General features: G+C 52.3%; 1 protein-coding gene across 7 annotated transcripts in view; it reads right to left on the reverse strand.

Moving 5' to 3' along the window:
• BRD1 (bromodomain containing 1) overlaps positions 1–12,842 on the reverse strand; it is a 52,471-nt gene that overhangs the window by 10,384 nt on the left and 29,245 nt on the right. For 3 of the 7 annotated variants that reach the window (XM_032138139.2, XM_032138140.1, XM_058431240.1), the window contains exons 7-8: positions 9,456–9,716; positions 2,734–2,838 (exon numbers count right to left, since the gene is read on the reverse strand). In XM_032138139.2, coding sequence (XP_031994030.1) covers positions 2,734–2,838; positions 9,456–9,716 — 366 coding nt within the window. Of the gene's footprint in view, positions 1–2,733; positions 3,232–9,455; positions 9,717–12,842 lie in introns of all 7 variants that reach the window. The other 4 variants (XR_009211028.1, XR_009211029.1, XM_032138138.2 and 1 more) reach the window with 2 other exon arrangements.

Below are 12,842 nucleotides of genomic sequence, written 5' to 3' on the forward strand. Positions count from 1 at the left end.
TTTGGAAAACATCAGAAGGTTCCAGATAATTCCCGTCCTAAGACTGCGAAGAACTGCAGCTCGGGGCAAGAAATCCCCCATGTGCAGAGCAACAGAAGGTTCTGGTGAAACCAAAGCGAGGGCGGATGGCGGGACTGGCATCATTCAGAGCACGCCCAGCCCTTCCCTGGGCGCCTCGGCCACAGCAGTGGAATGCCTCCCGCTCCCGAGGGCCTGATCTTAATGCTGCTGAGGCTCCCGGCTGCTCAGGAGAGAGCTCAGGAACTCACCGCACCTCCACGGAAATCCACTGTCACTCGGGAATGAGAGAACAGAAATCTCCACTTCAGTCAGGATCAGAGGGCACCATGATTCTCAAAAGCCACCATGGGCCACGCTCACTGAAGGTCTGCAGTAACACTGCTCTACACCACTGTCACCACGGGAAGCCCTCAAAACACTCCACTCCAATGTAAGACAGTGGCCTGGAGGGGACACGTGCTCTTCTACAAGGGACAGCTGATGAATGAGCCTGAGAGGTTGCTGAGGACGTGGCTGCCAGCCGGCAAAACTGTCCACGGTGGGAGCCCACAGCTGGGGCAGGGCCCGGGCAGGTGGGGCCACCTGGTGGAAGCCACCACATGAGCATCCTGCTGAGTGTTGAGGGGAGGCCGCCTCAAACCCCAGCCCCACGGCCGGCAGGGCCTCCACGCACAGAGTCCCGGACCTCTGCCGCCGACAGATGTGAAACCCCGAGGAAGCGGAGCATCAGCTGAACTCCAAGTTCTGTGTGTGGAGGGGACGCCCACAATTGCACTGAACCAACCTCTAGTACCCAGTGCACAGCACCCTGACCCGATTCATTGCAGGACTCCGGGGTGCTTGGAAAACCAGGTCAGAGTCTTTCACCAAAGGTGACTAAGAAAGACCAGCGTGGTTAAGACACATCCTCAAGTCCTGAGTCAAGGGCATCTATCCTTATTGGTATCTTGTGAAGCATTTCAATAGCTTCCTATTACTTAGAAAGCAAAAAAGCTTTTTCAAATTATTTTAAAATGCCAATTTAACATCAATCCATCAAAGTAAAAGGACATGGGTAGAAAATTTCTACACATTCATTTATGTGCAAAATTTTCACACAAATCAAAATGAAATTTACCAGAAATTACTCTGGCAACAAGAGGCATGACCTGCTTGCTGGCAAGGGTGGGAAGTGCGCTTCCTTCCGCACAAAGACCTAAAGACAGCGCCTGGTCTCACTCCCCTCCCTGGATGCTTCAGGCCAGGGACCAGCAGAAGGAGCAGGGAGAAGATGTGAGGGAGGGGCCTGGGCAGGTCTTGCCCACCACAGCCTTCCGTCTGTGCCCGGCCTGGCGAGGCTCCACGACACAGGACTCACTTGCCGCCACTCTGGGAAATAAGCAACACCCACCCAGCCCCACCCTCTCTCACTGCTGAAGTGCAGGAGGAACCACTGCACACCAGCACAGCCAGGAGAAAATGCGCGTCTCCTTATCTAGGTATAACAGGCAGACAGGACAGATGGGAACCAAGCCTTGACTCGGGACAAAAACCAAAATGACAAAGAAGCTCCAGACACGCTTCCAGAAAGGAGCCACTGGCAACCTGACCCAGCACCTCCAGAAGCGCAGCCAGTACTGAACAAGCAAACCGATGACAGGTGCTCCTCTTTAAAGGACACAAACTCCTCAGCTTCCTCTGAGGGGCAGGGAGCAGAGGCGGGAGGAACACAGCTGCCTCCTCAAAGTGATCTCAGCACGGCACACACATGGCAACACCCTCACCGAGTAATTCAACAGCGTTCAATTACAAAAGCGCAGCAAGAGATGAGAAGCACCTTCCGGTACTATTTCAGCAGGTCCTAATACCTCATCACATATGTGGCTAAGAGGGCCACATAAAACAATGAGTAAATGTTGCCGAAATCAACTGCAAAGTACTGCATTTACCACAAGGGCAGGTCCTCTCAGAGGCCCAGGGAAGGGCCAGGCTGAACCCTGGGTCTTAGGTCTGTGGGGCTGCAGGAGACCCGACTGAGGGTGTGCAGAGTCGAGCTCCCACAAGTGCTGGGAGCAGCCAGTCACTAGCTTATCCAGATGTGCACAGCAAAGTCAAGATGACCAATTAAAACCACACCTGAATTCATTCTCAGTACTTTTTTAAAGATCAGAAGGGGCCACGTACAGTGGCTCACACATCTAATCCCAACACTTTGGGAGTCGGAGGCCAGGAGTTCAAGACCAGCCGGGACAACACGGCGAGACCCCATCTCTACCAAAAATTTTCACATTAGCCGGGAGTGGTGGTGTGCACCTGTAGTTCCAGCTACACAGGAGGCTGAGGCAGGAGGATCACTTGAGCCCAGGAGTTGGAGGCTGCAGTGAGCCACTCACTCCAGCCTGGGTGACAAGGCAAGACTCTCTCTTAAAAAAAAAAAAATCAGAGAGGAAGTATGTGGCAGAAGACAGGACCAAGGACCATCGGCCCCTGGCCCAGGGCAGCCCAGCAAGGCTGCACAATCTCTCGTGGCAAACAGGCCCCCCACGAAGGTGCCGGCCTCAGACCCACAACTCAAGGCTTTTCAAAGAAAACACTGCACTGTTGTCTTCTCTGGAAATTAAGAGAATGCTGCAAAAACAGAAGCTGGGCACCCCCCGTCACACCAATGATCCTGAAGGATGCTCCCGGCACCGGTCGGCAAGGGCGCCTCTCAGGGCCGCCCGCGGCATTTACCTGCGTCCAGGCGCTTTCCTGGGGACTCCTCCTCCACCTCGGAGTCTCCGCATGTGCTCCGCGACCTTTTCCTTGGCTGCAGAAGAGTCTCCAACCTCGGAAGGACTACAGACAAAAAGGTTTTGGTCCCTAGCTGAGGAGAAGTTGGCTGGGTTTCAGTGTTCTTGGCAGACTTTGGGGGGCTTACACTTTTCGATTTGCAGAAGAGAACAGAAGTGCGTCTGTTTACATCGCTTGCTGGCTCCGCCACCGCGGAGGCCGCCGCCGCCGGCACATCGCCACTACTGGCGCGGGTGGGCTCTGGAGGGCGTCCGCTTACCAGTGCGCTCTGAGTGCAAGCGCTATGTGATTCATTATCAAATGTGACTCTTTTGAAAAGTTTACTCTGCTCTGGGTTGAGTTCTACTGGTTTGAGGGTTGGTGGTTCTGAATTAGTCTCCGAGTTTGAAGGAAGAGGTAATGCATCTGATGGTTCAAGTTTAGGGGGAGATTTATCTCCTGAAAAAATTATAAATAAAGTGATTTTTGAAAACTGAAGATTATAAAATCTATTATAAAACTTACTATAAATGTGAAGTCCACCAAAATACTAATTCAGTTAAGGAAACAACGCATCGCACATACTGTCTGCTCGGCAGTGTGGGCCCCGTGGGCTCGGGCCACACTGTGTGTGCTTCCCTAACGCCAAAGGCTGCGGCCCTGGGTGCAGTGCCCAGGCACACAGTTACTCTCTGAAAAAAACTGTGAAAGATTATTTCACATGCGCCAATATTAAACACATCACTCGAGTTCATGACAATTTCTGCAATCAATAATTCACTTACCTTGAGGAAGAAAAGTATCTCACATAACTAAAGGGGCCTTAAACGGGCATTCCCACAGAGCTTTACTGGGCGACGAAGTTAGCAAATAAAAGGAAAGAAACATTAAATCTCATCTCTGGTCAAGGTCTTAAGTCAAAAATACAAAAAAACAAAAAAAACAAACAAAAAAAAAACAGGGAGTGGTGAGTGGCTGTGGATGATTCTCAAGAAAGGCAGGGAAAAAAAGCCCCGCTCACCACAGCACAGAAGTCCGTGCCACGTTCCCAAATATTGTGATGGGAGCTTTCAGGAAAAAAAAAAATCTGACTTTTAAAAATAAAGTCTTTGGAAAAAGACTGCTTTAACCTCTTTTTAAAGTCTTTTTAACATTATAAAAACCAGAAGTGTAAAATGGTACAGAGCCCGAGGTCAGGAGGACGGCCTGGGGCTGGTCTATGGGGCTCTGTGCACTGTCCTGAGTCCAGGGGGCCGGACAGGCTCTGGCACGAGGCTGACAGGGCGAGGCGATGCCACACCAAGCCAAGCCAAGCCACTGAAGCTTCTTTCCAAGCAGGACCGGTACTGACAACAGGAAGTGTGACATAAAACCAAGAGTGACACTTTAATCCTTAGTATATATTATCACTGGGTACAGTTTTCATTTCGTTAAACCTGCAAACTTTCCTAAAACCGTTTGAAGTATGTATGGTTACTATTATAATTCAAAAAGTTGTTTTGAAAATACAAAACTACACAACTTAGCAAGACTCAGAGCAATGTTTTGAGACTGACAGAAAAAAAGTTCTCCCAAGGCTGGGCCCCATGACGCCGGGCAGCAGTGCTTTCGGCTGCAAGGTGCCTCTGATTTCAAATGACACTCGCGCCTTGGAGCACCTCACAGCCGATTCAAATACAAGGGGGAAAGCCTCACCTCAACAAAAAGCCTCCCGTGCCAGCCGCCGGGAGCACAGCTGTCACGTGGGAACGCTGGATCCCAAGGCAGGGGCACACGCAAGGTGACAAAACTCCTTCCCTCCTCTTCCACGTTGCCAACAGGCTTAAGGAAAAGGTGTTTGTGAAACATCTGGGAACGCTGGCCAGAAGGAACTGGGCAACGCGGAGAGGGGCTGCTGAAAGGCTGCTCATGCGCATCTACTGCGCCAGCATCCCTGGTGCCCGCGCAGCGCAGGAGGGGCTTCAGCACGGAGCCTGCAGCGTCCTGATGCAGCTGGTGTCTGGGGCACAGGGCCCGGGGCTCACTTCACTTCCTGCCTCCTCTTCCACCTCCTGGCCTCCCCACTGAGTTCTCGTCCTGATCACGACATTCAACTGCTCACTGCAATCCCAATGGCCTCTGCAGGGCCAAGGCCAGTGGTCAACCCCAGTCTTGGCCTCTATGGGTGCAACAGCACCAGGCCAGCAGAGATGGAGCCTGAAGGAGTCTCCTCCCAGCACCTCCAGGAGACCCCCTTCCCCCAACCACCTCCAGCCCACCTTCTCCACAGCTATCTAACAGGCACCGTAAACCCCCATCTCCTGCTTCTGGTGCAACCCTCAGAACCACCACTCCTGTCTGGCAGCAGCCCCAAGACATGCAGACAGCCCTGCCTTGCAGCAGGCCCTCCCCAACCATGGTCCACAACCCCTCCTCCACACCTCCAGCTCTCGGCCCAGCTAGGACGCCCCATGTGGGACTCATAACCATCTCCATGCTGCAAGGACTTCCCCAACCCCTGGTCTATCCCAAAGCAGGCCCCTGTGGCCCTGCCTCAGCCACGCACGCACCCTACACACCCCTGGCCTCTCTGCGGCAGCTCCACATGCAGGCCGGGCTCCAGCCGCCAGCACGCAGGCTAAAGGATGTGCTCCTGCAGCACTGACCAGAGGCACAAAGGAGGCCGTGGTCAGGAACAGAGGTCGCTGGCGTCTGGGTGCTCAGCCACCTGCCCAGCCGGGACCACACAGGCCCCTCCCCCAGCCAGGACCACAGAGGCCCCCAGACTGTTCAGTGCCTCAGTTCCTCATCCATAAAATCAGAAAAAACAGGACCTGAGCCTCCAAGCTCCAAGACACAACAGGCAAGCCCAACCCATCCCTCGAGTGGAAATGTGACTGGAAGTTAACATCCAAGAAGGAAAACTCCTCTCAAAGCTCGCTGACTCTGGGCCATCTCAGGCTGTCACTTAACTGCACATGAGAAAAGCTCAGAACATGCTCGATACAACTCCAGCATAAGCCTCTCAGACCCCATCATTGTATCAGTCAGGATCCTAGAATTCCAGTCCCTGGAACCTGTCACATATTCCAAATGGCAAAATGGTTATCTAATCCAAACCAGCTACTCTAAGAAACGAAAAGACCTAGTTAAGTCTGCAAGAACAATTCCCCAATATTTTGCCCACCTGGCCACCCACTATGCCAATCAAAGGCTTCTGTATCAAAGCCACAAGGCACTTTGGAAAATCACAGCGTAACACAGGCAGACATTTTAGCTCACGGGCAGCAACCACCCTGTCCCTCCAACAACCCTGCCTCAAGCCTCCGTCCTCTGCAATCCTGAAGCGACAAAGCTGCGTACTCCGCACCTTCTACCCCGAGGAACACGCATCCTTTCCTGAGGGCCACAGTGGTCCACAAGCTCAGCACCCGTGCACAGCAGGAGGACCTCCACGCATGCACTTCAAGGGCCCACAGCTGCCCTGGACTGAAGGGGACGCCCCGGAGCCTCTGGCAAGGGCATCGCTGTGACTGGAAGTCTCAAGGACTCGAAACGCAAGCCCCTTCCACCAGCTCACGGTGCGGACCCTGCTCCTCCTGACTGCACTGACCTGCCTCACCACGTCAGCAGACACCAATCTCAGCAAAGGGTGGAGACAAGCCCTCTGCGAGCTGCAGGTCCGTCCCACAGGCTCATCAGACAGGCTGGAATCCCAGCTGTGGCGTGGCCCCCACCCAGCTGACACGCAGCCCCCGGGAAGTCAGCCCTGGCAGGGCCAGCTCACAGCAACAGCCCGAACCTCTGCACTCGGCAGACTGAGTCACGGCTACGGCAGAGCCTGCGAGAGGGCCTGTACAAGGGGGCAGACCGGGGCCAACCGTGCAGCCCAGGAGGTGTCTCCTTCCTTCAGACACTAGAGTCTCAGGGGCCTGGCACTCAATGGCTACAGCCTTGTTCAAGCTGCTTCAAATGGAAGCAATATAAATACAACATATGTACTGTTAAGTTACAATTTAAGTGAGACTGTATATTTGCCATTGAGGAATTACTATCTTTTCAGGTGTGAAAATATTGTGGTTATATTTAAGAAAAATGATGGAGAGGCTTTACTGATGAGAACGTTCATGCTGGATTTTTAAATGTCTGATTCTTGGTTTTCATCCTATTTTAAGTATTGTTAAGTTCACATTTCTATACCAACTAACAAGCTTGCTTGTGGCTGTCTTCCCTAATGATTTCCCCATTCCAGTCTGGTGCTCGCCTCTCCAGAGACCCGCATCTTCTCTAAGAGGCAAGATTCCGCCTGCCCCACCTCTCCACAGACCCCAATCTTCTCTAAGAGGCAGGACCCCGCCCGCCCCACCTCTCCAGAGACCCCGTCTTCTCTGAGGGGCAGGACCCTACCCGCCTCACCTCGGAGTGGACTTTCAGGCTGCTTGCTTCTCCACCCACCTTCCCATCAGCTCACAGGAAACACCCTTTTCATCAAGTGAGTCATTGTGAACATTGGGTGTAACAGGTGATTCGAAGCCACCTGTGTCTCAGTCACATTGTATGTGTTTTCCTTACAACGACCCCAGAAAAATAAAAATAAAAATAAAAATAAAATGATTCCAGAGCTACAAAGCAACAAAAATGGTCTCCAAAGTCTCCTGCGAAGCGTTGGGGGTTATAAGAAGCCACGCTCACCACAGGGGAGGGCCAAGCAGCTCCAACCATGCGAGGTCCTCAGCCCCGCGACCCAATAACCGTGCGGGGTCCTCAGCCCTGCGACCCAATAACCGTGCGGGGTCCTCAGCCCTGTGACCCAATAACCGTCCCTGTGACCCAATAACCGTGCGGGGTCCTCAGCCCTGTGACCCAATGGCAATGGAGGAAGCCACTGATAAAAAGAAAAAGCTAAAAAGGTAACTTACTGCTCCACAGTGAAAATGGTACAACTGTGTGGGAAGAGAAGCACTGGAAGCTATTTTGAGAATGGTGAGTGGACCTGCTGGCAACCTCCTCACGACTCAGTCCTCAGGGCACAGAAGACAAGGACGGAAGGGCAGTCCACCTAGAGGGAGGCCCGCACAGCCAGAGGATGCCTCGGTGGGCTGCACGAAAGCAAAGGCTGCAGGACCAGGCACCAGCCTGGACTCCTGGGCACAACGGGGCAGCCCAGGGCCCGGACAGGTATGGCTGCCAGAGGGTCCTGTAGGCAAACGTTCCCCAGAAAAAACACGAGGCCCCCAAAGCAGAGGAGGGATGATGTGCCAACAATAACAGCCTTTGAGAGAATAGAAAACCAAGCGCTCACCTTGAAATAGAAAAGCCTTTATTCTATGGACCTAACGTATAATTGACACCAGCCCCAAAAGAGACATTCTAGAGTCTGGGTACTAGTGACCATGGTGAACTAAACAGAAGAATCCCAAAACAGAAAAACAAACAGGCACAGAATGAGGAAAAGGATGCATAAGAAATTCTCAGCTGTGTGCACAGGAGTAAGTTTCTAAGAGAAAGAAAAGCTGAATGGCTCTCATTCAAGTTGCCCAAATGTAAAACAGGATAAAAGGGGCGAAGCTCTGCAGACAGGAGCCACATGAAGTTCAGGGGATGAAAAGGGCCCTGAGACCGTGAGGACCCGCTGACCTGTGTGGCATCATGAAGACACCGCGTCACTCCGAGCACAGACGTCCATAAGAGATGAACGTCTTTGTTTTAAAAGAAAATTGTACAACAATTTTGTGTCTTATTTCAGTTGTCTGCTGTTCGAACTTGGATGTGCTGGGGAAGGGCAAGAAGGCCAAGAACCAGCTGCTAACGCTGTGGCAAGAGGGACTGACCCTACTGTCTGCTTCATGTGACTGGAGCGTGCCAAGGTCAGCTACAGAGACACAGGGCCAAACACAGCGGCAATGACTTTCTATCTGCGTCTCCAAATCCAATTTAGTTTTAAAATTCCCCTTTCACCAAATATGGGACACACCAGCTCTACCTCCTCACCCTGCCAACCTAGATGTACACAGACCACGGTTGGTCAGCTCCCTCCTCACCACGCCAAACCTACATCTGCCCTGGGTTTTGCTAGTTCCCCTACACTTATTTCTTAGTCATAAAAACATCTTTGCTGCCTGGACCTTTCCCCAGACATTCTTTGGCAACGATCACGGCTGTTACCTACCAACTCTGCAGAGGAGCTGGCCGGGGACCCTCGGGGCAGACAAGGCCTCTGCGGGTACCGTCCCTCCCTTCGCAACATCAAGGAGGAGTGTTTAAGTGCCAATAATCTAAAACAGCCCTTTCAAAATGCTGCATTTGATGGCCTAGTGCATAATTAAATGGCTCCCCGTCAATTTACAAAATACAACAAAAACATTTCTCACTCTCATCATTCAAGCTACCTTTACTCTTCAACATAGCATAAGATCTAAACCATTCTTTTCAAATAGTTTTTCAGGCCCAAGTTAAAGAGAAAAATTTTATTCTGTGCCTTAAATTTTATCAACTAATTATGTGAAAAAACACAGACAGCACAAATTATAAAGTCTCTTTAAAAGGAAACAACCCAGTGGGAAGATCAAGTGTTCCGGCCTTCGTGAATTTTACAGGACTGGCGCTAACCCTAGCCTCCGTGCACACCAACACTGCTGCCCGTGTCTGGGTCTGTGCCTGAGCCCTGACGGCAAGAAAGCGGGGCAGCCCTCACCGTGGCTTACCTTCCTCGCCCGCCTCCAGCCCCAGCGCAGCTCCGTCCTCTTCGAAGCCTTCCGAGCCTGGCCCCGCGGGCAGGGGCTGGCTGTGCTGCTGGCTCAGCTTGTTTCGGAGAAGGGCAATTTCCTTTTTGAGCAGCTTTGCCCGCTTGCTCCGGGAGCCACTGGACTTCATAGCGCAGGTGAGGTCGAGCATGTCCAGCAGCTCTCTCAGCTGCTCCTCCAGGCCCAGGTGGGCTCTGTTGGCAGGGTCCAGCAACCTGTCCACTGAACCAAAGGACACACGCTGTCAGTCATCAGGTCCCACGCGCCTTCTGGGAACACATCACCGGTCCCGTCTTTCAAATCACCTTCGGCCAAGGCCCTGAGAGTGACTGTTAGCAACGAGACCCAGGCCCTGCTCACCAGAGGCCCCAAGAGGCCCCTCCCCTGCACTCTGAACCCACGATGGGGCTGCTGCTACAGGAACACACTGGGATGCTCCTGATGGAGAATTTCTACTCCCATGACACTGTCACCACAGAAGGGGCAGTGTCCAGGTAACATCGCAACCTCTCCTGGACCAGGACCCACTGAGGCTCCCTGTGCAGACAGCCTGGTTGCCTGGGTGAGGCACAGCGACCCCAGAGAGAGGCGCACGCTCCACCAACCCGGCACAACTCAGCTGGACCTGCGCTGGCTCTGCAAACAGAGGTGGCGACTGGCAAGCGTGTTAAGTTAGGGCCATTGCACGTCCTAAGTGGTATCTTAGCTGAAGTCTTCAGATGCTGATCATTGTGTGGCTTTATTAAACGGGTTGTAAAATTCACAGATCATTCTGAATTTCAGGCGTATTTACTACAAAGTCCCTAGAAACTTCAGTTTCAAAAACACCAAAATTTATAAAGCACAAATTACCTTAAATAAGTAAGAGATGGCCAAGAAAAGAAACTGCTCCTCAGAGCTATCTGAAGATAAAACCAGAGCGAGAAGAAGAGAGAAGAAAAAGCAAAGTAAGACTGCCCCAAAACACATGAATTCTCTTCGGCTAGAAACAGGTGTTTTACTGAAAGCATCTGTCTTTTTGGCTGAATAAATATAGTAGTAGTAGAGAGAAACAAAATGCTTAAATCAGTCCTTCAAGACTTGTATCCATAACACTACTTTGAACAAATGTCATAGATAATACTCAAAAATGTTCATACAAAAAAACACATCCTTTGAAACCCCAAGAAGAAAGCCTCGAAACGTCTGTTTCTTTTAAAACAGAGACCCACAGCCTCCAGGTCTGTGGCTCAGGCACCAGGCAATGGGAGGTGTCGGCTGTGCTGAGAAGAGCAGCAGGTGCACCCTCAAGGCACACCATGGCCACTGGCTCACCTGTGCACTCCCAAATACTGAGAAAGAAAGAAACCAGGACTTCTCATCCTTCATTTTCTCCTTAGCAAAAAAAACCCGGGTATAGAAATTCACTTAACAACTTGCATGACCATGATCTGAAAGGTGCTGACACTCAGAGGCCTCCACACCTGCTCCATTCGAGGGAGGTGGCATGGTGCTGGCAGCACGATGTGGGGGAGCACAGGAGCAGGGCCTCTGGGCTGCTCAGAAGACAGGGAGTCCAAGAGTGATGCATCTTCCTGCTTTTAAGGGCAGGCAACCAGGGTGCATCCTGAGCAGCCGGCACTGGGCACCAGGTGGGCGTCTGAGAGCTGATGGCAGGCAAGGCATCCAAGCCAGAGCGTGAAGGCTGTCGGGGGCGGGGAGGGGGGGGAAGCTTTCCCACGGTCACCAGAGGCTACAGAAGGACCTTCCAGGAAAAGCACGAGCCCACGGAGCCCTGGGCTCACTCTGAGGCGGGCTCAGCCCTGGCTCCTCTCAGATCCCCAAGGGAATGTCTCGGAAAAGCATAGCTGGTCTGATCAGCCTGGAGGGCGCAGCTTCAGGGAGGGGTTAAAGCTCCACCTGGGTTCACCAAGAGCCAGCAGCACTGTTTGGAGCCTGTGTTTATTTTCTAAATTTCTCCAAGAAAAACGTGTTACTCTTAAAATCAGAAAATCAGAGATATAGAATAAAAATATATTTACTTCATGATCCACCCGCCTCGGCCTCTCTTTTTTCTTTTTTTGGAGACAAGGTCTCATTCTGTCACCCAGGCTGGAGTGCAATGGTGCAATCTGCGCTCACTGCAGCCTCTGCCTCCCAGGTTCAAGTGATTCTCCTGCCTCAGCCTCCAAAATAGCTGGGATTACAGGCATGCGCCACCACGCCTGGCTAATTTTTTGTATTTATAGCAGAAACGGGGTTTCTGCATGTTGGCCAGGCCGGTCTCAATCTCCCGACCTGAAGTGATCCGCCCACCTCGGTCTCCCAAAGTGCTGGAATTACAGGCATGAGCCACAGAGCCTGGCCCTATTGCCGTTCTTTAAAAGAGTACAGCCCATCCTCCAACCCTCACAGATGCCGAGTGCTGCGGGACCCCCACGGGAAGCAGGGAGCCCAGCACTGCTGCCATGAGGGGAACAGAGGGAGAAGCAACGATGGCCCAGCTAGGCTGAATCCCATGATGGCAGGAAGTGGACCCTACGATGGCGGGAACGTGGAGGAGAGGAAGAGGGCCAGGCCTCATCCCAGAAGCAGAGACCTGGCACAGGTCAGTGATTCATCAGGAGAAAGGGTAAGCCAAGAAATCAGGGATATGGGACCTTTAGATAAATGAGCCAAACACACCATGATTTCTGCTCAGTTTGTGGCTCAGAGCTGGAGCTGAGGTGCTGGAGCTCTAGGTGCTTTGACAACCCATGTGGGCAGGACACACCCTTGGGCAGACAATCCCAGAGGTGCGACCAACAAGCAGGGTGCAGGGGACAGCCTGGGTTTCCGTGGACCGGTCTAGAGAAGGGTGCAGGTGACTGCACATGGCTGCAACACGTGCCTGGGCAACCGAGAAGCGCAGGCCCAGGCTGGAGTCCAGGTGGGCCGTGGACACGCTCCCAGAGCCCTTTCTACAACATGCACAAACCACGAAGTTAAAGGGCCAGAGGCAAAGCCAGAGTTCCTCCGGCTTCACGCCACCCTCAAAAGTTAGCCAAGGCCCACTCTGGATGCAAACCCCCCAACTAAGCGGCTTTCTGGGTCTGCATTGTCGAGACCGGCCACCCCATAGGGAGCCACAGCCACATGGTCCTCTTGGTGGGCACCCAAAACGCAGCCAGTCTGAAGTGACAGGTGCTGAGTGTAAAATACACATCAGATGGCAAAGAAGGTAAAAAGCTTATATATCCTCAGTAACGTTTACTGATCCCATGTTGAAATCAACTCTTCCATATACTGAGTAAAATAAGATACATTATTAAAATAAATTCCACCTGCTTCTTTTGCATTTTTCAGTGAGGCTACTAGAAAATGTAAATG

The sequence above is a fragment of the Hylobates moloch genome, unplaced genomic scaffold (assembly GCF_009828535.3).
Source record: "Hylobates moloch isolate HMO894 unplaced genomic scaffold, HMol_V3 SCAFFOLD_19, whole genome shotgun sequence".
NCBI classification, from domain to species: Eukaryota; Metazoa; Chordata; class Mammalia; order Primates; family Hylobatidae; genus Hylobates; species Hylobates moloch.